At 45.5% G+C, this 25,339-nt stretch overlaps 1 protein-coding gene across 1 annotated transcript in view; it reads right to left on the minus strand.

Annotated features, from left to right (window-relative positions):
* Window positions 1–25,339, minus strand: part of LOC142471284 (uncharacterized) — an 85,589-nt gene that overhangs the window by 59,476 nt on the left and 774 nt on the right. The window contains exons 2-3 of the mRNA XM_075578116.1: window positions 22,779–22,877; window positions 7,957–8,016 (exon numbers count right to left, since the gene is read on the minus strand). Of these exons, the coding sequence (XP_075434231.1) occupies window positions 7,957–8,016; window positions 22,779–22,856 (138 nt within the window). The 5' untranslated portion in view covers window positions 22,857–22,877. The remainder of the gene's footprint in view (window positions 1–7,956; window positions 8,017–22,778; window positions 22,878–25,339) is intronic.

The raw sequence follows: 25,339 nt of genomic DNA on the forward strand, positions 1-25,339 counted from the left end.
CAAAACTACGATGTTGGCAACAGGGAACTCTTGGCCATCAAACTTGCTCTGCAAGAGTGGAGACACCTCCTGGAGGGAATTGAAAATTTGACTTCGATCCTCACGGACTATAAAAATCTATTATATATTGAGGGTGCCCGTCGCCTCGGTTCCCGTCAGGCTGCTGGGCATTGTTCTTTTCCAGATTCAACTATATAATTTCCTACATTCCTGGTACTAAGAATCTAAAGGCTGACGCCTTATCCTATCAATTCATCAGTGAAGACAAATCCGAAGACATTCCTGAGATCATCTTACCCACCAAATATGTAATTTCGGCTAACTCTTTCGTTGTACTGGACAAGATCCTGGAGACTCAGACGCTCATTCCCGAGTGTATGGAAGTGCTTTAGGGCTGTTTGAATGCTGCACCTCACTTTCAGCAGAAAATTCTTGAGTGGGGTCACTCCTCTAAGTCTGCCGGTCACCCGGGCTCAAATAGAACTACTGATCTGATCAGACGCACCTTTTGGTGGCCTAATATGTTTAAGGATGTCAAGGAATTCATCAACTCATGTTCCACCTGTGCTCGAAATAAGTCCACCCGCAATAAGCCTTCTGGTCTGCTTCGCCCCTTACCCATTCTGAACCGACCGTGGACCCACCTCTCAATGGACTTTATTGTTGAGCTTCCTGTTTCTAGTGGGATGAACACTATTCTCGTTATTGTTGATAGGTTTTCCAAACAGGCCTTTTCATTCCTCTCAAGGGCCTTCCTAATTCTGCCACCTTAGCAGATATTTAATCAAATAAATATTTTGTATTCATGGAGTTCCACTCTCTATAGTGTCCAATCAGGGGTCAAAGTTCGTCTCGAAATTTTGGTGTGCCTTCGCTCAAAGGTTGGATATCACTCTTCATTTTTCTTCTGGGTATCATCCCCAAACCAACGGACAAACTGAAAGAACAAATCATTAGAGCAATATCTGCAATGCTTTATTTCTGAAGCACAGGACAACTGGGTGAAACTACTCCCATGGGCCAAATTCGCCTATAACTCACTCAGAAATTAGTCCACTCCAGAATCACCAATTTTTTTATAAATGACGGGTTCCATTCAGCTCGCCTTCCTATTTCTCCCAATCCTTCCGGAGTTTCAGCAGCAGATTTCAGAGTAAACTCGCTCCAAAATTCTATAGAGGAAGCAGTACTCACACAAAAAAGACATAGACGGATCGCCATCACCGTTAGGCACCCAAGTTTAGGCCAGGAGACAAAGTGTGGCTTTCAAGTACATCCAGAAACGATATCTGGGTGGAGCTCCAATATTGTTTCTGGATGTACTTGTGACGTATGATGGCCATAATCTTAATACAGATCTCTAACGCAAACCCACTGATCGTAATTCCACACTACATGCCACTAGTTTCCATCCGGAATCACTGATGAAAATGTTGCCCTTCTCACAAAAAGTAAGGGCATCAAAGATAGTGAATAGGCCGGCGAAACTTCAAGAGACTATGGCAGAAATTAATGAAAGGTTCATCTCTCGTGGGCATAAGAAATCTGTACTTGAGAAGGCGTTAGAAAAAGAGGTCTTAACGGCACCCCAAGAGACAGAAACAGAGAGGATACACGTTGTACGTCGATATACTACTGCCAGTAAATTCATTAAAAACAGCATTTGCAAACACTGGAGGGTACTCCAAACAGCTGATCCTGGCGTGAAACGCGTTGAGGGGGAGATTGTGGTGTAGCTGTGTGTTCGTGATGTCCAATAAAGTTTTTTTCTACAACCCGGAAGTGCCTGAAGTTTGTCACAGGTTGTGGCACCGGATCCCTTCCTTTCATGTATATCCACTAACATCATTTATGTAATTAAGTGCCCATGTGGGTTAATGTATGTGGGCAAGACAGCACGTATGTTGAAGACCAGATATATTGAACACTGCAGCAAAATAAAAGGAAAAAAAGAGGATACTGTACTTATTAAACACTGCACAGAATATAAACACACGGTGGCCTCATTAAAAATAATGGGGATTGAGCAGTTACAAAAATCATTTCCTGGCTCTGACAGGGACAAATCATTGCTACAAAGGGAAGTGTTCTGGATGTTCATATTGGACACCGCATTTCCCAGAGGGCTTAATGATTTTTGTCTCTAAACTGTTTTTTGGACAGCTGGTAGTAAGGAGATGTGTACATACAGTATGCTTCTCATTCACAGACCACCTCTTCCTGTTATGCTGCTGCTGGACTAATGAATGACAATTGGGGGGTGATTATCTTTTATTGCTTTCACATGGGTGTTTCACTATATATACTGGACATTATCAGACTTCTATATGCCAGTCACTTGAGAAAGTCCTCTGTAAAGGACGAAACGTCGTATTTGGTGCTATTTGATTTATTAAATCTTTTGAAAATCCGCATTGTGCCCTGGATCATCAATTCTTCACTATCTTAGGACCCATTGGCAGTTGTCCCTGAATCAGGAGCACCGGTTGTTGCAAGTATTTTTCTTTATCTATTGGTGCGCAGCTTTATCATTTTCTGTTATACATATATTCTGTATTAAAACATCTTTATTGTGCTTGGTGCATTTTCTATAAATGTCTATGCAGTAAGCCAGGGCATTCACATAGGCTCAAAAGGTGAGACCGGATGTTGAGAGGTGTCGGGGTGTTAAGTGGCCAGTGCACCGCAGAGTACTGGGTCCGGAGAACAGAGACTCCCTGCGGGGAGGACACTCTGGTCTGCCAGGCTCAGTGAAGCCTGCCCAGTAGGAGGCAATGAGTTGTCTGGGGGAAGCCGGAGACCGTAGGCATGTTTCTCATTGGTCAATCCGTATGTCCCGCCCACCAGGCATCCCGAGCCGACTTGGCACGCCCCCTCCTCTGACGTTAGCCAAGAGAGGGGCCCCCGGTTCAATTGGGTAGTGGGAGGGAATTCCCACACTCTGATTGGTCGCTCCTCCTTCCTCCATACTGAAGATAGAACAACGGAAGGTATGTAAGGAGTAGGACGAATCAGAGAAGCAGACCATCTGGTGGCTTGTGTCGATGACGCTGGGGCGGGCTCTTCAAAGTTGCTCTGTCACGAATAGCAGACCAACCAGCTTCATTTTTGGAGCTAGAAAAGTCTGCCCCGCAAAGTCAGACGCGAGGACCAAGTTCTTGTTATAGAACGTAGCGGTCGCAGCTAGGGTTTCTAGCTGGAGAGAGGACCAGGAAGCCCGGCTGGATATCCCAGTCAGGGTAAGCCTTACGAAGCAGACGCCTTGCACCTATTTGGGCCTAGTTTTCACCCCAGACACCCAGTAAGTGTGTATTTCGTCTGTATTTTGTATATTCATTGTGTGTACGCGGGTTTACCCGAATAAAGGTCAATTTGTTCCACTACCTTGTTTTGCCTCTCTCACTTTGAATTATGGCTCTCCTCCTTTCTCTCCTCGGACTCCCCTGTTCTCCTTGAGGGCTTCAAATACCATATAGATTAGGGGTGCGCAAACTGGGAGCACAAGATTTTCTAGGGGAGGCGCGGTGGTTACAGAGGCCCCGTGCCCTTAACCAAGGCATTTACAATAAATGTCGGGGGAGGCGTGAGGCCTCTGTAACATCCCTTACCTGCTGCCAGCCGAGTCTTCGGGGACGCATCGCCAAGGCAATGCGGCGGCAAATGATGCCGTGGGGTCATGTGACGTGTCACCATGGCAACGCGTATCAAATGACGCTGTGGGTTACGTGACGTCACATGACCGACGGCATCATTTGACGCTGGGCGCAGGAGAGGGGGGGCACGAATGCTGGGGCTGCGAGGCAGGGGGCGCAGGTCAAAAACGTTGCGCACCCCTGATATAGATGACCATCTCCCCCATGGGCTTCCTGCTTCCTCTCTCTAACCTCTTCTTTTGGCCTTCAACAGTAGACTGCAGCCAGCACCCACAAGGATGGAGACTACCTAGACCTGTTTTTCACTAAACCTTTCTCTTTCTGATTCCTCCATTGTCCCCTTTCCTCTCTATGACCATCATCTCATCTCATTTTCTCTCTATCACTTCTTCCCTTCTTCTTCACCTCCATCAACCCCTCATTTCTACAGAGCCCTGCGCTCTATTAACCTACCAGCTTTTGATTCCACTTTGTGCTCCTCCCTCTCCTCAGCTCCAGACCCTGACAACTTGGTCAGGAACTACAACATTGCCCTATCCTTCTCTCTTGATCTACATGCCCCACTTTCTTTCTGCCCTTCTAACTCCAGACCCTGGCTTAATTGCTACACATGCATGCTGTGTTCCTGCACCGTTCCTCTGAACGCTTCTCAAGCAACTCTCACAGACTTCCTTCACAAAAAATGTATGTTATCCTGTTTCAACTCTGCCCTCTCCCAGGCTAAACAAATCTACTTTTCTTCACTAATCAACATGCACAAGTCTAACCCACACCGACTCTTCTCTGTCTTTGATTCCCTACTCAGACCATCATCTGCTGCCTGTTTTTCTTTCTCAATCTTACCTCAAGACTTTGCTGACTATTTAAAGAAAAAGGTGGAATCCATACGTCAGGACGTCCCCACTGTATCCTCCTCCCATCCTACACCTCTTCCTAACTCTCCTCCTGCCCTCCTCAACTCTTTTTCCGCTGTCACAGAGGAGGATGGATCATTCCTGATCTCCTCTTCTCCCTCTACCACTTTCCCTCTTGACACCATTCCCCTCCCACCACTCCCCCATCACCTAAAACCTCTTGCTCCTACTCTAATCCCTTGTCACGTAGTGCTTAACACACACTGCGAGGCCAAAGTGGCGATTAAATATACACCAGCCAACAACCGCGTGGGCACATTGGGAGTGTAGATTGGTCGAGGTAGCCGGGTCGGGGTAGAGAGGTACGGATAGTTGAGATACTTGCCAGAGTCAGTGTTGGAGAGGTACAGATCGTTGCAGGTACTATTAGCCGAGGTAAGGATTGGAGAGATGAGAGTAGTCGTGGTACGTATACCGAGGTCTGGGTTGGAGAGGTGTGGATCACTGATGGTAGCTGGGGTCATGAGTACCGAAGAGCGGAGTCCAAGGGATAGCCGGGTCAGGAACAGAGATCTAGGAACAAGAGCACTAGGCAAGGCAGCAGGAACAAGGAGAGCGGTGAACACTTTGAATGACAAAGGTTTATGCTCAGCCAATGAGCAAGTGGGCCGGCTGAGCATGGGTGAAGAGCCAATGAATATGGAGCAGAGCGGAGGCACACTAAGTGCGGATTGTGGTTGGTTGCAGTGATGCAGGAGACAGGTTAGAGCCGTATAGCAGCTGCGGGTTTATGACGCTGAACAGGAGCTCGCCGAACATGCGTCATGTGGGCAGCGTGCCGATGACGCCCCAGCGCGGGCGCAACCTAGAGGTGGGACCAGGATACTCTGTATTCATGTCTGCGCGTGCGCCCATAGTCCGGCGGCTGGAGCAAGGTGGACCGGTGATGCACTGCAGGGAGCAGAAACAGCGGAGCACCCGAACGCAGAGCGGGGCAGGCAGGAGGCGTGCCAAGGGTGGCGAGTTTCACGGATACTCACATCCCTATACTCACATATATTTTTAACTCCTCCCTCTAAACTGGTACCTTTCCCTCCTCCTTCAAACATGCAAGAGTTATACCATTACACAAAAACAGCAAGCTTGACCCTACCTGTCTCTCTAACTACCATCCTGTCTCCCTCCTGCCTTTTGCCTCTAAACTCCTTGAACGTCTTGTATACTCTCACTTGCTCAATTTTCTCACCACCTATTCTCTCCTAGACTCTCTATAATTTGGCTTCAGCACTACTCACTCCACTGAAACAGCCATCCCTAAAATAACTAATGATCTCCATGCTGCCAAAGACAAAGGTAACTACGCTCTGCTCATATCACTCAACCTCTCTGCAGCATTTGATATTGTGGGCCACCTTCTTCTTCACATTCTCCATACTTTTGGTATCCATAACAAAGCTCTATCCTGCATCTCTTCTTACCTCCCCCATAGTACTTTCAGTGTCTCTTTTGCTACTGATGCAGCCACCAGTATTAGAACACTTACCTGGGAAATTCTGGGACAGTCTCACAGTAAATGCCTCAACATTGTCTGAACATTGCCTCAACATTTTTGTTAGATTCATAATGGCCCATCGGATTAACACAGCGGGGGGTCCCTGCAGTCCCATTCAAACTGAAACAGAAATGTTGAGGCAATGTTGCAGCAATGTTGCGGCATTTACTGTGAGATTGCCCCAGAACTCTCCCAGGCAGGAGTTCTAATACTCCTGGCTGTATCTGTAGCACCTCCACCTCCTCCTCTATTGATCTCTCTGTGGGGTACTCCAGGGCTCTGTCCTGGGACCTCTTCTCTTTTCTCTGTACACACTCTCTCTAGGTGATCTAATCACATCTCTTGGGTTCAAATATCACCTAAATGCTGATGACGCACAAATTTACTTTTCAACCCCTGACCTTACACCTGCTGTACAGACCAAAGTTTCTGAATGTCTCTCTGCTACATCATCCTGGGTGACCCTCCACCAACCTAAACTTAACATGTCAAAAAAGAGCACCACATATTTCATCCTAAACCCGTCCCTACTACCGCTTTCTAAATTACTGTTGGAAGCACTATCAAACACCCAGTAGCAAAAGTACGCTGCCTAGGGATCACACAACTCCTCTCATATTCTCCTCTTACATTCAAAAGGTAGCTACAGCTGCAGCGGCCATTATTCGAACACTTCACGCAGTGTATACATCGGAATACCCAAGTCATGGCGCGTGACCTCTTCCAACCTTCCGCCTTAAGAGGCAAGTGCAGAAAATTGCATTTTAGTGTTTTGGTTTTTAAACACCTGAAGTTGACACAGTAGCACAGTACTGTACACATTGCAATTCATTCATTTCATTGCAACCAAAGAAACAGAATCCATGAAATTAAAACAAAATATCCATGATAAGCGCTGGTGCCTGGGGCGAGTGGCCGTGTTCATGCCGCGAGTACAGCAGAGCACACGAAAACAGCGCCGTGATTTGTTCGAATAACGGCTGCTGCAGCTGTAAAACCTGTCGGTTTTCCTGCGCAATCTTGCAAAGAAACGCCCTTTCCTTCTGTTGTTGGACTGCTAAAACTCTGACCCAGACCCTTTTTCTCTCTTGTCTCGATTAATGTAACCTCCTGCTGTCCGGCTTTCCTGACTCTCACCTGTCTCCCATACAATCTATCCTAAAAGCTGCTGCCAAAATTACTTAACTCTTTCCTAAATCTGTTTCTGCGCCTCCCCTAGTGAAATCCCTCTCCTGGCTTCCTATCAAATCCCGTATCTCACACTCAATTCTCCTCACTTTTAAAGCTTTACACTCTTCTGCCCCTCCTTACATCTCAGCCCTAATTTCTCGCTATACACTATCCCGACACTTGCGTTCTGCTCAAGGATGTCTTCTCTCTACCCCTTTTGTGTTTAAAGCCCTCTCCTGCCTTAAACCTTTCTCACACTGCCCCACACCTCTGGAATGCCATTCCCCTAAATATCCGACTAGCACCCTCTTTATTCTCTTTTAAAACCCTCTTAAAACACACCTCCTTAACGACGCATATGAGTAGCTCCGTGGCTGATACATCAACCTGGGCCCCTTGCAGATGCACTTACCAGGAACACCTTCCTACTGTCTTTGTATGTTCTCCTACTCACCAATTAGATTGTAAGCTCTTTGGGACAGGGACTCCTTTTCCTAAATATCACTTTTATGTCTGAAGCACTTCTTCCAAATATGTGTTATTTGTATTATTTATATGCGTGTCACGTGTATTACTGCTGTGAAGCGCTGTGTACATTAATGGCGCTATATAAATAAAGATATACATACATACTGTACATACAGGTCCAGATAAAGCTTGGTCAGTAAAGAGCCATGAAGCCATATCATGAATCTGGTATAATGTAACATTCACCAGCAGTGCTCACCTCTCCAGTTAGCAGGTGGATGCTGCTGTGGGGGGAATTTTTCTTCACAATGATGTATTCCTACACAATGAAAGAGGAATACATGTCAGACTTCAATGCAAGAGACAGACTTAATATATGACATGTTCCTTCTAGTACGTCACTCTGCAGCAAGAGGAACAATCTCTCCTTACTAGCACCATAAACAAGTCATCTCTTTAGTGGCCTCTTCATCAGTATTGTCAACTATTTCACTTCACAACACACAACGTACAAACTCTTCTATGTTCAGTAAAAACTTTTTTTGTATCTTAAATTTTATTGTAATTCAACATAGTATACATACACAACATTACAATTTCTTGAATGAAACAAAATCAGGAGGGACACATCGGGGGGTGGAGGGAAAGGCGGGGAACGGGCCTGGTTACTTTCTTCTGCTTAATTGGTCCAGTCTTTATTGCCCCCGAACAGTCACGATCTCCTCTATTCTGGCGAATACTTCAGATATACCCCTCCGCTAGTCTGACTTGGATTGTACATCAGAGGAGAATGCACCTACATCTATCCTAGCAAAATTGTGGTCATACTACCTCCCGTAATATCTGATTGAGCAAACCATGATGGCCAAACTTTCTGAAATTTAGAACCAGTATCATTGACCAGGCTTGTTAATTTTTTCATTTGACAGACAAACCAAATCTATTACAAATTTTGGAAAATTGCGAGACATCTTTTTGTTTCCATAGTGCTGCAATCTCGCATTTCGTTGCAGTTGCCAAATGGACAACCAATTTGCTTTCGGATCTGGACAAACCTTGCACTGATCTATTTAGAAGGAATAACCAAGGATCCATAGGTATATTGGGCCCAATATCCTATGTGGCGGCCAATTCTTAATTTCGCTCCAGAGGGATGCAACTTGAGGCCAATCCCACAGCATATGCAACACATTTACCTGTTCTCCGCAGTTTTTTGGACACATTGGAGAATATCCAGGGATACATTTGGAAAGCTTAACCGGGGTGAGATACCACTTCATCATAACTTTATATGCATACTCCTTTAATGTGGTACAAATTGAACTCTTAGTGGCTGACTCAACAATTTTAATCCAGTCCTCTTCCTCCAGAACCTCGCCAAAATCTGCCTCCCATTGGTTCATATACTGCAATTTCTGCATATTTTTGTGATGTAAGCCCACGTGTGTCTGTCTCGAGTATACATCATTTTTCAAAATTCGTTAGTGGGGGAAAGGGTATATGTTTATTATAAAAGGCCTGAAGGTATCAGAAGAATTCAGAATAGGGCATACTTTTTTCTTCCTGGATTTGATCAAACGTCTTTACTATATTATCATTTCATAAATATTTGAGTCTAAGAAGCTCTTTCTGTTGCCAAATTGTAAAATCCTTTCCGTTCAGACCGGGAGCAAAATCAGGGTTAATTAGTAGGGGGGCCAATAGTGAATTCCTGGTAGTCAAAGTGCATCTAAACTTGGTGGTCTCCCAGATTTTCAGTGAGTTGGTAATAGAGGAGAGAGGATCTCTAAACGAATTTACCATCCTTTTTGGGGACCAAATTAAAGTCTTTAGATCTAAAGGTAAACAAGCTTGTCTTTCTAGAGCTACCCATCTTTTCAAATTAGGATTAATGTGCCATTGGACAAATTGACTGGGACCCAGCATCCACAAGTAACGGAGATCCAAGGCATCAGTGATACTATTCACATTAAGGCACATGACCTAGCCACCTGTTGTGAGTAGGTTTTCAATTTTTACCAACGGCGGAGGAGTTAACGACGGAGTTTACCGTAGTTATTTTTAATATATGTTGTGTTACCTTGTGGTGCAGGAACATTTGTATTTAATAATATACAATTTTATTTAGATTGTCATCTACATTTTTTCCATATGGAGTATTACATTTTTCACCTTTGCCAGTATACCTGCTTTCTATCAGTGATTTGTCTCTGGGAAATGCAATATGGTAGTGTATATTGTGTTCTTGTCTCCCATCTCCTGAGGTGCATTTTCTTCTGAGGATCCGAGTTTATCTTCATTTACAATTCATGCAAGAACACTTGTGGTATTTACAGTCCTAAGCGCCCGAATGGTCTATTATGTTCACATAATTTCAACTGGTTGCAAGACATCCAGTGGGACTTTTAAGGCAGCTATTTGGACATTTTGCACAGGACTTTAAGTTTGTGTTTATTATTGTCACTAATATTATGGTTATTATTGTCACTAACACTATGTTTATTGAATAATGGTAGAGACAGAACATAAAACACAGACAAAGCTCAGTTTTAGCACATCCAGTGAAACTCATACACGGTACAGTGCCTAAATATATATGTACAAATATCTATTAAGTAAAATGGTCTTTTAGTATAACATTTTTGCCCAAAATTGTTGTAAGCCCCTGAGCCAACGGCACGGCAGATCACATTTCAGGGGTCCCTAACGCTAATATAAATTCTTAATAACCTGTGTAATTAGAGGAAGAATGATTTATAATAAATCTGTCAATATTAGTTGCCTAATTGAAGCTCACACCCTCCCACATTTAAATGGTTAGGGGCTCAATCCATAGCATCTTCCACTCAGGGGAACTTGCTTGCTTGCAGTTTGGCTGTCACAACTCTAATACAGAGTGCTTTTCCTGGTAATGTACAGGTTAATAAAAGCTTCAATCAGACTTAGAACTTTGTAACTAATATTGACAGATTTATTATAAATCATTCTTCCTGTTATTACACAGGTTATTAAGAATTTATATTAGCGTTAGGGACCCCTGAAATGTGGTCTGCCGTGCCGTTGGCTCAGGGTTTTACAACAATTTTGGCCAAAAATGTCAAACTAAAAGACCATTTTACTTAATAGATATTTGTACATACAGGTAAACCCTGTTATAATGCGCCTCGTTATACCGTGATTTGGTTATAACACGGTTTTCCCGTGGCTCCCGTTTAAAAAAATTTTTTTTTTAAATTTAATTTTTTTTTGCACACTGCACACACTGCACACACTGCACACACTGCACACACTGCACACACTGCACACACTGCACACACTGCACACACTGCACACACACTGCACTCACACTGACACACTGCACACACACTGCTCATTGCTCACACTGCACACACTGACACACTGCTCATTGCTCACACTGCACACTGCACACACTGCACACTGCACACACACTGCTCATTGCTCACACTGCACACACTGACACACTGCTCATTGCTCACACTGCACACTGCACACACACTGCACACTGCACACACACTGCACACTGCACACACACTGCTCATTGCTCACACTGCGCACACTGACACACTGCTCATTGCTCACACACTGCTCACACTGACACACTGCTCATTGCTCACACACTGCCACACACTACACACTGACACACACTGCACACTGCACTCACACTGCTCACACTGATACACACTGCTCACACTGACACACACTGCTCACACTGACACACACTGCACACACACACTGCACACACACACACACACACACACACACACCCCTCCCTCTCCCATCTCCCATCTCCACATATACATAAATCAGCCTTACCTTGGGGATAATTGGTGAAGCATGTGGCTGCAGGTGGGGGGGGCGCTGCGTGCCGGTGGGGGTGGTGCTGCGGTGGAGGGGGATGATGGCTGTGGGGGCCCCCGATGCTGCGGGGGCTGGTGGGATGGCCCGGTGCAGTGCGGGGGGGGGCAGCGCGGGGGGGGGGTGGCAGGACGACCCTGCACTACGGCGGGGTCAGGGGGCCCTGTACTGCGGCGCGAGGGCCCTGTGCTGCGGCAGGGGGAAGCCGGACCGGAGGGGCATTCCCCCTCCCATCTCCTGTCCCGTGGTGACAGGGGGAAGCCGGGACCGCGGGGTGAATATGCGCTGATGCGACGGCCATTTTTTTTTTTAATTAGCGTGACCCCGTTACTAACGCGGTGGTCTCGGGGTGGACCCCGAGGACCGCGTTATAACGGGGTTTACCTGTATATATTTAGGCACTGTACTGTGTATGAGTTTCACTGGATGTGCTAAAACTGAGCTTTGTCTGTGTTTTATGTTCTGTCTCTGGTTTTAAATATATATTGCCATGCTCAGTAGCACTCCTCTGTGACACTCATATGCTTATATATATGCTGTGGTTATTCTGGGGGTTCAATAGGAGCTTGTTAGGTGTCCAGTATGTTTTGAATAATGGTATCACTACTTGGTTGACATATTTAAGATATTAGCGCTTTCTTTTTGCCCTAAAATATACCCACTTTGAAAATATTAACTGAGGTTTTGAAGGTAAAAAATCTCCTAGAAGAGGATCTTGCTGTAAAATCTTCCAGTGTTTATTTAAAATATTTTAAATGTTCCCTGATTGGGTACTGTATTGGGTCACAAATGGGATCCAATTGCCCTAAAATTTCTCTAATTTTTTTCTTCTTAGATTCTTTGTTGGGTACTAGAATCTCTTCTCTTTTTAAGTTACTGGCTCTCATCATTGCACTATCTAATAAATCAGGATCATATCTTTTCTCCAGGAATCTCTCTCTCAAGAGAAGAGATTGCACTCTGCATACAGTGTCTGACGGGCAATTTCTTTTCACTCGCCTAGGCTGGCCATAGGGAATGTTATTCAACCAATACCCACGGTGACAAATGGTGCGCTCCACATAGGTGTTACAATCTATGGACTTGAAATGTGTTTTGTATTTCACTTTTTTTATTTTCAACATATAAATTTAAATCCAAAAATTGGATATTATTCTTAACCACAGTGTATGTGAAATTCAAATTCCAATCATTTTGATTCAAAATTTTTATGAATTCTGTGGCACCATCTTCAATGCCACACCATATGAAGATCACATCTATGTAGCGATGCCACCAGACCAGGACCGCCCAAGAATGCCACCCTTCCAAACATGGTCATCCTCCCAGGCCCCTATGAATAGATTGGCATTACTTGGGGCGAATATGGTACCCATGGCAGTACCACATAGCTGTAGGTAGAAATGATCATTGAACCAGAAGTAGTTGTTTTTTAAGATATAATTAATGCTTGAAATCAAAAACTCCAATTTTTCTTTCTTAAGTTAGTGATCTCTTGTTAATACTCTCCTAATTGCTTCAGAGACCTTCTCATGATTTATGCTTGTATAAACTGATGTTACATCATGTCACAAACAAGAAAGAAGTTAAGAAGAAAGACGGTTCTCTTGTATTGACTAAAGAGGGCTAAATAAAATCACCTTAAAGAATCGCTACCCGCTCCCCCTTATCTCCGAACTTTTTGATCGCCTCCAAGGAGCCACTACCTTTTCTAAGCTAGATCTGCGTGGTGCATATAATCTGGTATGAATAAGGCAGGGCGACGAGTGGAAGACGGCCTTCAATTACGAGTATTTAGTCATGCCTTTTGGTCTATGTAATGCCTCGGCCATTTTTCAGGTATTTGTTAATGAGAATCAGAAAAAGTGAAGGGAAACACAAAATGGATGTGCCCCCTAAAAGAATTCACTTAAATGCACACCAAAATAGTGTAAAATTTAACTTTTAATAAATTTACTTAAAACATATATTACCAAAGTAATGTGTAATGTGGATTAAAAATATATTAAATCAACATTATCAGGCAACCGTGTCGTCTATTTGAAATATATACTATCCCATTGAACCACTAAATAATGGTGGGATAAGAGGACACAGGTTGCTAGAAGTCAGGGTGTTAACCCCTCTGGAGCAACGATGAGACCCAAAAATACAGGTATATAAATGTACACAAGTGAGTGGCCAGTGTGTTTAATGTCCAGCTACCTTGTTTAAACAACCAGCACTGCGCACTATAATAGAGACTTTAGTATGTTAAAGTAGGAGTGCTGGAGTGATAAAGCTGGCAAGTGCAGTGATAATGATGATACATACACTGCAGCATAAACCTGCCAGAAAAAGCAGTGCTGTGCAAGGAAAGCAGGCACACTCACTATAGATAAAGAATAAATAATTAACTAATGGGATCAACAAAGTTAGATCTCCTGAACCTCTTTGTCATCGTCTACCTTGATGACATTCTAATCTTCTCTAAGTCCCTTCCTAAACATATCAAGCACATTCAACTTGTCTTATCTCGTCTTCGTGAAAATCACCTTTACGCCAAATTAGAGAAATGCCAATTCTACCAAACTTCCATGACAATCCTATGATACATTATCTCGGACTCTGGTTTTGCTATGGATCCTGCCAAGCGTAAGGCAGTTCTGGACTGGCCACAACCTACTTCTCTCAAAGCAGTCCAGCGTTTCTTAGGATTCGCGAACTACTATCGCAGATTCATTCGAGACTTTTCTACCACAGTAGCCCCGATCACAGCCTTAACCAAAAAAGGGCAGATGCTGCTTCCTGGCCACTTGCAGCAGTCCAGTCTTTTGATCTTCTCAAGAGAACTTTCATCTCCGCACCCATCCTAATTCATCCTGACCCCAAATTACCTTTCACCTTGGAAGTTGATGCATCCGATGTATGGCCCGGCGCTATATTCTCTCAGAGACAGTCACCACAGTCCAAGCTACATCCTTGTGCTTGTTTTTTAAAAAAAATCGTCAGTAGAACAGAACTATGACGTCGGTAATTGGGAATTATTACCTATTAAACTCGCTCTTCAGGAATGGAGGCACCTCCTGGCAGGTAGGGAACATCCAATCACCATCCTCACAGATCATAAGAACTTGCTATATATTGAGAGCACCCGTTGTCTTGAAGCTCGTCAGGCTCGCTGGTCCCTTTTTTTTTACGATTTAACTACATCATCTCTTTTATTCCGGGGTCAAATAATTTGAAAGTGGACGCCTAATCTCACCAGTTCACAGCCGAAGACAAAACAGAGGGCCAATCTGAAACTATCCTCCCATCTAAGTACATTCTGTTCGCCAACTCTTTCGACGTCCTGGATGACATTTTGGCTAATCAATCTCATATTCCGGAAGGTCTAGAGGTCCCGGACGGTTGTTTGTACGCGGCACCACGTTTTCGCAAGAAAATTTTGGAATGGAGCTATTCATCTAAATCAGCCGCTAATCCCGGTACCTAAAGAACAACCGATCTAATTAAACGCACTTTTTGGTGGCCTACTTGTTTCACATGCGCCCGCAACAAGAGCTCTCGCAACAAACCACCTGGACTCTTACGCCCTCTGCCCATACCAGACCGCCCTTGGAGTCACTTGTCTATGGACTTTATTGTTGAATTACCTCCCTGCAAGGGAATGAACACCATCCTCGTTGTAGTCGATCGTTTTTCTAAACAATCTAATTTCATCCCTTTAAAAGGCCTTCCCAACTCGGCCACACTAGCAGATATTTTTGCCAAAGAAATCTTTTGCATCCATGGATTACCCTTGAACATAGTCTCTGATCGAGGTTCACAATTCGTTTCCAAGTTTTGGCGATCTTTTTCCCAGAAAATGGGCATTTCCTTAAATGTTTCATCCGGGTACCACCCTCAGACCAACGGTCAAACCGAGAGGACAAATCAAACCTTGAATAGTATTTACGGTGCTTCAGTTCCGACGCCCAAGACCACTGGGTGGATCTTCTTCCCTGGGCAGAATTCGCCCACAACCCTCTAAGAAATGAGTCAACACAAGAATCCCCATTCTTTATTAACTATGGATTTCATCCTGCATGCCTTCCCAATCACTTCCTCTTCTTCCGGGGTCCCAGCGACTGACAACAGAATCAACTCTTTGCAAGAATCCTGGCGGTGAATTCAAAAGACTCTTGGAGAGGCGACTCACAGACAAAACTCCCAGGTGGATCGTCATCGTCGCAACGTACCGGACTTCAAATCAGGAGACAGAGTGTGGCTTTCCTCGAGGAACATCAGGCTCAAGATTCCAACTCTCAAATTGGATCCAAGATTTTCGGGCCCATACACTATCCTGGAGAGGATTAATCCGATTGCGTACCGCCTTCAACTTCCCTCTTCTATGAGGATACCATCCGTCTTCCATATCTCTCTGTTAAAGCCTGTGTGTAAAAGTCCAAGTTTTTCAGATATCTCTTCTACTCCTGCTCCTGTTATCGTACAAGGACAAGAAGTGTACGAGGTACAATCTATTACTGATTCAAGAATTTCGAGAGGAGTGGTACAGTTTTTGGTACATTGGAAGGAATTCGGTCCAGAAGAGAGATCTTGGATACCTCATCACCAAATACATGCTTCCAACCTCGTTAAGCATTTTCACGCAAAGTACCCTCTTAAACCATATTGGAGTCGTCCAGAGGTCGCTCCTCAAGGAGGGGGGGGGGGTACTGTAAGGAATCGGGGAGCGCGTCCCTGTGGCGCACTCCATCCTTACCTGCTGCCTCGCGCAACCCCGCTGTCCTTATAGCGCTCACGGAGGTTTGTTGACATTGCGGAGTCTGGCTCCATCACCCGGTTGCGGTGCGCACACGTGACGTGTGTGCACCGCTCCCCAGCTGTGTGTCAACTACCCTCATCATGCCCACCTATCTCCTGCACCACTCCACATATCCTTGCCTCCGCTGAGGCCGCACCTCTACTCCTCCCCTCTCTCTCATTGGTCCTGCTCTCCCATATATGCTTAGCTGTGCCACTTGCACTTTGGCTGAGCATAGTTCCTGGAAGTGTTTGTTCTCCCACTTCCTGGTTCCTTGCCTTGCCTTGCTCCATGTACCATCGCCTTGCTTTCAGATTGGCCTCCTGTGTACCGACCCGGCTTGACCCTTGGACTCCGCACTTCTGGCTTGCCGACCCCGGCTTTCCTATGACCTTCCGCATCTCTCCAATCCTGACCATGGCTTACGGACTTCTACGTTTCTACTGGCTCCAACCCCTGCCCACGGCTATCGGACTCCGACCATTCTACCGGCTCCTACCTGACCTCAGCTAGTATCAAAACTAATTTAACATCTCCAACCCGACCGCCTGACCATCCACTCTCCAGATGTGCCCTCGTGGCTGTGGGTAGCGTTTATACCCATTCCCATCTCAGTACCGGGGTCTCGCCTTGTTTGTGGTGAGCACAGCGTTACACAAAGGCTTCAAACTTGAAAGAAAAATTAGCACTGAGTGTTTTTTTGTAACAATTTTTTTATTGGTCACAGTCATAGATAAGTTTACATACATTAGTGTCGTGGGCCCACAACATTGCGGCTCATTATTTTCAGAGAAGGACCAATAACAGTTTTCCGTTTTCAGTAGGAGAAAGAGAAAGGGAAGAGGAGGGGGGGTGGGGGTGGGGAGGAGACAAACATGGGAAGGGGGGAAAAAGGGGGGGAGGGGTTATGTGGGCTTGCCCAGAGGTGTTCCCGTGTTGCTCCCCAATTGTTTGGGGGGGCTAGTAGACCTAGGTGCTTTGAATTTTTGGGGGTTTATCTCTCGATCCAAGGGTCCCATGTGTTCCAGAATTGGGGCATTTTCTTTTGGAGCATGGCCGTAAGCTTCTCCATAGTAATGACCTCATTAACCCTTCTCACTACTGTGGTTCTCGAAGGGGCCTTAATCTGTTTCCAGGCTGCCGCTATAGAGCATCTGGCCGCTGTCAGCATGGCCCTGATCAGCCGGGACATTGGTGGGGGGAGGTCCTCAATGGGTTTGCTCAGCACCATGGTCAGAGGGTCCAGGGGGAGAGGGATTCCAGTGATCTCGTAGATAAGTGTCTGGATCTTGGTCAAGAACCTCTGGATCTCCGGACATGACCACCAAATGTGGGCCATGTCTCCCCTTTGACCACATCCCCTCCAGCACAGGTCCGGTGTGCCGGGGTAGACCTGGCTCAGACTAGCCGGGGTCAGGTACCACTAGAATATAATTTTATAGATATTTTCTTTTATTGTCGTACAAATTGAGGTTTTAGGGGCTTGCTCCCAAATATCCTCCCAGTCTTCCAGGTCTATTGGGAGACCTAGTTCGTCCGACCATTTTTGCATATAGCGGTGTTTCGGGGGGTCTGATTTCGGTTCCGTGCTTTTGTATATCTGTGACATCAGGCCTCTCTGGTATATGTCTCTGAGACATAGGGTTTCAAACCGGGTCAGGGGGGGGGGGGGGGGAATTTGGAGGTTGGAGACAGTGAGTGAAGGAAGTGCCTAAGTTGTAGGTATTTAAATAGGTGAAAGTCTTGGGTCTGGAATTTGTCCTTTAATGCCTGAAAAGTTAGGATCTCTCCCTTCTGCAGTAGATCGGCAACCATCCAAATATTGTGACCCTGGAATTGGTCAAATTGTCTTGTGGAACACCCTGGCGGGAAGTTGGGGTTCCCAAAGTGTGGGGTGAGCTGGGATGGAGAAGCTAGCAGACCATACTTCCCTTTGCTTTTGAGCCATGTGTCCCACGTGCATCTCATTGCTCAGAGGCCGAACCTCTGTGGCCCACTCCCTATCCCTCCTGTGGTCCAGAGTGCCACTTGGATGGAGTGGGGCTGTGCGTAGTGTGACTCTATTGCGAGCCAACAGGCCGAGGCTGGGTCACAATTCCAAACTACAGCCTGCTTCAATTGTGCTGCGAGGTAATATCTGACTGAATGTTTTAAAAGTAAAACAGGACACAAAAGAGAATTTAGGTTCTAAAGAAATGTGGCTGAGTACCCATCCAAAGGTTTTGTTTTTGTTTTTACATGTTTACATTGCAAGGCTTGTTCATATGGGACAAATAGAGCTAAGGAGTTCAGTTCCAGTGTAACAAAAGAGACGTTTCCTATTAGACAACTGCTAAACTGCAATAAAAGTGTTGTAGTTTATCTATTGGAATGCCCTTGCGGCCTACAATATGTAGGCCGCGATCACGGTGGACCAGTACTTATCAACAATTTTATATTTTTGGGATTCTCGATTGAGCATAACAAGGCGGGCAAAATAAATTGTCATTTATTTCCTTTATAGACAAACACAAGTAATAATCACTTACTGGGATGGGGAAACGAAATAAATTGTCCTTTTAATGAAAGATGTAGAAACAAAGTCTCTGGGTTACAATCCTTTTGGCTAGGGCGCAACTTGCCTGCCTGATATTGCTGCCAAATGTAAAAAGTTCGTTCTGGTTTGTTGGGGTTCGTTCTGAGATCCCCAGCGCCAACGAATTCCTGAAGTAGATTACGATGTTTTAACCCCTTGCATTCTGGAACCGCTGCAGCTGCACTTGGACAGGATCTTGAACCACGCTTGAAGAAATCATGAATCACACAGGGGATAGCTCGGCAGGCAGGTTTATAGGGTTTACAGTCCTATCCCTAACATGCGTGCCCAATTCCCTCCGTGGGAATATTTAACCCACCAATCCCCGATTTGCCCGGAGTTTGCAGAACGGGCAAAAAGGGCTTTCCGGATTGCAAAGCGCATGTGCCAGCCTGACACCTAGGCGGTTTACCATACCGGGGGTCCACCCCTTACCTGGCGACTCTCAGTCTGGGGTTTGGTCACAAAGTGTGAATGGCCCATGCTGAGTACCGGTATCGGACACTCAGCAACATCCTGGCCAGTTTCCCACTTCGGATCTCTGAGGCTTTTCAACTCCGGACTTCACTAGACTCAGGCTCCCACTTAGCAGAGGCTCTTTGAAGTACAGAGAGGAAAATACCCTCAGCTCATTCACCCTTAGCATATTTGCATGCTAAAGGATTTTTCCCGGGCCTACAGAAAAAGCTTTCCTGCTTGCACATTTAAAACCAACAGTAAAATACATGTTATTAATAAAAGTAAGTTCTGCTTGTGGCACTGGAATAAACTTTACATGTGGCTGCATGGTTTCTTTATTCTGAGCTGCACTCCAAAAAATCGAGTGCTAGCCCACACTCTGTTCGCAAGTTAGCTTACTTAATTAAAAGGGCTATGATGTGAGGTCTGTGGTTAACCTAGTTCTCACAACAATATACTTTCCCCCTTTCAAGTTAAGAAGCTAACAAGGCAAGGGATACATTTTGACAGGAACCACTTCAGTTTAAACCACAACCCACTTATTCACTTAACCTTGTGGTTGCGAGGTCAAGAGCTCACAAATGGATACCTATGCTTCAAAGCGGCCCTTCCATACACAGCCACGCGTTTTCAATCAGCGCTTGGTCCAGCGCTCACAGCACCATCTTGTGTCTGAAAACCAATTGGCGCAGTTTGTATTCATTCTTATAACCACAGTCAGGGAATAGACTGCAAAATGGGGACAAGAAAGGTGGTGTAGGGGAAAACACATCAGTGTGATGCACATACATGTAACCTCTTCACTCCCAATGCGATTTAGGGTTAATCAGTCGGGTATAATGCCTTTATTAATGGCCTGATTAACCCTTTCATCGCCACAGCCGCACAACGAGATTACTAAAAATTAGAATTTTAGAACATCTACAAAATATTAGAATAGGGCTAGAAACTCATAACGTCTCCTTGCATTTTAAATTACATCATCAGTCAAATCCGGGGGGTCAACTCTTCAAAGGCATAGACTTTGTCCCTAAAGATTGGAGAGGGTTCAATAGGGAAAATGATTTGTCTAGGAGAGAGACCCTCTGGATTTATAGGTTAAAAACCCTGAAACCATTGGGTTTAAACGTTGATTTTGAACTCAGTTCGTTTTTAGAGTAATACATCTTACCCCTTGAAACTCCATTTTGCAATATTGATTTGTCTCCATTCAAATCGAATAGTTGAATTCTTTTTTTAACAGGTGCCAATTAAAGTCATTTTTTAAGTATTTATATTTTTATTAAATAATTTTAGTAAATTATATTAACAAATATGAGGATTGGATTATAGTGTTGGGCATTATTTGCATCATTTGTGTGGATGTTTTTTTATATAAGCCACCCTCCAATGGTTTTAGCATTTACCACTTTTTATCACTGGCATGGTTTAATGTTTCTAAGGCTACGTCCATAGATGGACCAGCCGTGCTGAGGCGTGCGGACGCTCCGCGCTGAGCCCCTGCATCCTCAATGAGGATGCCTTGAAAGGGGGCTCACGCGAGCGTCCGCAGGCGTGCTGAGGAGTTGGAGGTTTCAACCGAGCGCCAAGCTGATTTTCAACGCGCTGTCGGCTGAAAACCTCCAATCACAGCACAGCAGCATCAACGTCACGGCGCCGTGACGTCGGCGCCGTGACATTGACGTCAGTGCGTCGCAGGCGATTGGCCCAGCGACGTCACTGCCCTGCCTCCAACCACCTCCCCCCGGCTCCCCTCGCGCACACTGGCTCGCCTGCAAGTCCGTGCAATCGCGCTGACTGAAGCAGGCGAGCCTCAGCGTTAGCACGCCTCCGCTCTCCCCACACCTCTATGGCCCGGGCCTAATACTTGTGTGAGGATTCGCCATTCCAGCGGTTCTATCCCCTTAACCCTCACCTGTCCGTCTGGTTCCAGAAGCAATCATAAAGGGCATCCCAGCAGCGGTTCACGTGAGCGGCGCGTGGGGCCCCTTCGGTCTCCGCGTTCAGGGTACACTCTCCTCCCCTCAGCAGTGACGCGCGGTACGCACTCTCCCCAGCGTTCCGTGGTCTCCGCCAATTTTTTCTATTGGACACTCGTGCCTACAAATAATTTTATGGTAGAGCAGACAATTCACAATCCCTGAGGAAGACGTAACAAGGAGAAGGCGAAACGCGTAGGGTTTTTGAACTTCTGAGGATCCCGTAGCCGGCAACGAAAAGTCCTATCCCCGGTGAGCCACCGTACTGCAGCGCGCGCAGACGTGGAAGTGCCAACACTGATGCCAATAGCCACGAGGATCGGAGGATCCAGGCTACAGGCGAGGAGCTATGCATCAAAGGAGAAGTTCTTCGGGAGACTTCGGGTGATTCAGAGTGATGTGAATGTGCCCTTACAGCACTCAATGCTTTAAAGGTTTGGGGCAATGTGAGTGCATCTTTTCTCTTCCATCTTTTGCGTGTATGTCCATTAAAAACTGTATTATGCTATGTTCTCTCCGTACATTTATTTCAAGAGAGGAGGCGTGTGCGAAGTCATTCATCTACCTATGAGTATTTTATTCACTTACCACCATTGCACTTCATTTTTGTTTGCACTCTATTGCGCTTAATTTTTCCACGTTTACTCCATGCACACAGTTTCTAGAAACTGTTTTTTTGAGCAGCACAGAGAAGCACTGTTGTGTATATATACTGTTTTTGTTAAATTTAGATTGTGCTTCTTATTTTTCAATTCTATTTGACACAAATGGAAACAAAAAATAGAGCAATGCATCCAAACAAACTTCTATTTTTCGCTTTCTTTACATTGATGCATATTGTTTGTCATATACTTGGTTGCATATCCTTGTACAGAAAGTTATGTTTTTAATCAGATCCTTAAAAACAAGAGCTGTGTGAGTATATACAGCAGAGGTAACCAAACACCCCAAGAGCCCTCAACAAGCTAGGTTTTAAGGATATCCGTGCTTGAGCACAGGTGGCTCAATCGCCACATGTGCTGAAGCACGGATATCCTTAAAATGTGGCCTGTTGGAGGCTCTTGAGGACTTATTTTGGCCAACCTGGATATATAGTATTATTTAGCATTTGTATATCCATGCATTTATTTGTATCTTTGGAACCTGTGAAGTATTTCACATACTGTACATGCCTCGTAACATCATAGATTCCATAAATGAATTGGTGACGTGTATATAAACTACCTCTGCAAATCATTTTACCATGCCTAGATGTTGGCGTTTGCCAATGCTGAAACGGGTATGCGCATGTGTGTAATATCTTCTTATCATGGTCCCGTGCTGAGAGTCCTGGAACGGTGATGATTTCCCTTTATCGAATTTGGAAGGAGAGTCTTACAACAACGATGGCAATTAGTAGCACTCACCTCTCCAGTCAGTAAGTAGATGATCTGCAAAGTATGATTCAGGATCCTCTCTGTCATCTTATTCTTATCCTTCTCCATCTTCAGTGAGTTAGTCAGATACTCCAGGATTTAAGAGAATGGGAAAGGTGTGAGAAGTACAGATGTGAGGGGAGGAGGGTCTTTCGTGTCTGTGTCATTGTGAGGAACAGAAGAAAAGGACTATGGGTATCAGTCTGTGTTACCATCTAGTCGAAGGACCAGATGTGAAGGAGTCATCTGATAATGCCAAGCCTGCTAACCACGTCAAGGTAAGTCTCAATAGCAGGTCCCTACGCTAAATGCATACTTGTGTTGTGAAATAAGCCCAGAATGGGTTAAAATATCAAAGCATATGCTTATATAACCTAGTGCAGTTAAAAACTGGTATTTACCAGAACAGAAACTCACATGTCTGCAAGTGAAGTGAAATAATGGGACCTTGCTTTGGGATTATATACCTAGAAGGGGAGGGGCTGGCCTGCCACAAACTGCTCAATAAGCAGTTGTAGGGGATTCTCCTAAGGGAGAAGTTCAGGGATTCACTTTTTGTTTTGTACGTTTGGCCAATTCTTTCACTAGCTGCATGCTCCTTATACGGAGAAGCGCCGTGATTATATTTGTTTTACATTATTTGTTGGCCCGATTTTAATCCTTAGCAGCACGCTCCTAGAGGGCAACACTACTATGGTGTAATTTAATATATTTAGCCAATCCCCTGCAACTGCTTATTGAGCAGTTTGTGGCAGGCCAGCCCCTCCCCTTCTAGGTATATAATCCCAAAGCAAGGTCCTATTATTTCACTTCACTTGCAGACATGTGAGTTTCTGTTCTGGTAAATACCAGTTTTTAATTGCACTAGGTTATATAAGCATATGCTTTGATATTTTAACCCATTCTGGGCATATTTCACAACACTAGTATGCATTTAGCGTAGGGACCTGCTATTGAGACTTACCTTGACGTGGTTAGCAGGCTTGGCATTATTTGATCAAAGGATGTATACCAAAAGTCTCCTTTTTTCTTATAGGTATTTACACCATACATATATATATAAATATATATATTCCCAATTGATTGCTATCCCTAAGGGAGAAGCGCAGGGATTCACTTTTTGTTTTGCACATTTGTATGGCCAATTCCTTCACTAGCTGCATGCTCCTTATACGGAGAAGCGCAGTGATTATATTTGTTTTACAAGGAGTCATCTGAGTCATTGGTCATCTTATTCATTATGTATCTATGTATGTACTGTATATCTTTATTTATATACTTTAACGCCATCCATGTATGTAGCGCTTTACAGCAGTAATACACGTGACATAATAGGAATAAGCGCTTCATACATAAAAATAGACATGAGGAAAAGGAGTCGCTGGGCCGAAAAGCTTACAATCCAAGTTGAGTTAGTCAGAAACTCAATGAATGGGCTCTGGTCCTTGTGGACGTGTTTGTGGACATCTACTGTTATACTGTTAGTTAATGCATGTATGTACGTATATATATGTGTGTGTGTGTATATATATACCAGGCCTGCACAACTCGTTAAGTGAGAAGGGCCGAACTGCTCCAAGGAAAACAGATTTGGGCCGTATGGGTAAAATCATCAACATCATCATCATCTCTCCTCCAGCACCCCTCATCATCTTCATATATCTCCCCCAGCATCCCTCATCATCAATCTCTCCCAGCACCCATCATCATATCTCCCCCAGCACCCCTCATCAGCTTCATATATCTCCCCCAGCACCCCTCATCATCAACATTTGCGATACTCCCCATCTATCTCTCATACCCCCATCTCTCCCCCTCATACCCCCATCTCTCCCCCTCCACAAACAACACACAATACCCCCCTGCACACCACACACATACCTCCCCCCCATGCACCTCACATCAACCCCCTGCACCTCACATCAACACCCCCTGCACCTCACATCAACACCCCCTGCACCTCACATCAACCCCCCCTAAACCTCACATTAACCCCCAAGCACCTCACATCAACCCCCCGCACCTCACATCAACCCCCCCTGCACCTCACATCAACCCCCCCACACCTCACATCAACCCCCCCGCACCTCACACCAACCCCCCCGCACCTCACATCAACCCCCCCTGCACCTCACATCAACCCCCCCTGCACCTCACATCAACCCCCCAGCACCTCACATCAACCCCCCCCTGCACCACACATCAAGCCCCCCTGTACCTCAAATAACCCCCCCCGTACCTCACATAATCTCGCGGCAGTAGAGCAGGCAGGACTGCAGGAATGTTCCGTGCCTGCTAGAGCGCGCTCCTACCCTGCAGTCCTAAGAGCGGACTCGGGGGTGGGGAGGCGGACTCGGGGGGGAGCGGACTCGGGGAGGGGGGAGGCGGACTCGGGGAGGGGGGGGGAGGCGGACTCGGGGAGGGGGGAGGCGGACTCGGGGAGGGGGGGAGGCGGACTCGGGGAGGGGGGGGGGAGGCGGACTCGGGGAGGGGGGGGAGGCGGACTCGGGGAGGGGGGGGAGGCGGACTCGGGGAGGGGGGGGGGAGGCGGA

This window comes from Ascaphus truei, chromosome 20 (assembly GCF_040206685.1).
Source record: "Ascaphus truei isolate aAscTru1 chromosome 20, aAscTru1.hap1, whole genome shotgun sequence".
NCBI lineage: Eukaryota > Metazoa > Chordata > Amphibia > Anura > Ascaphidae > Ascaphus > Ascaphus truei.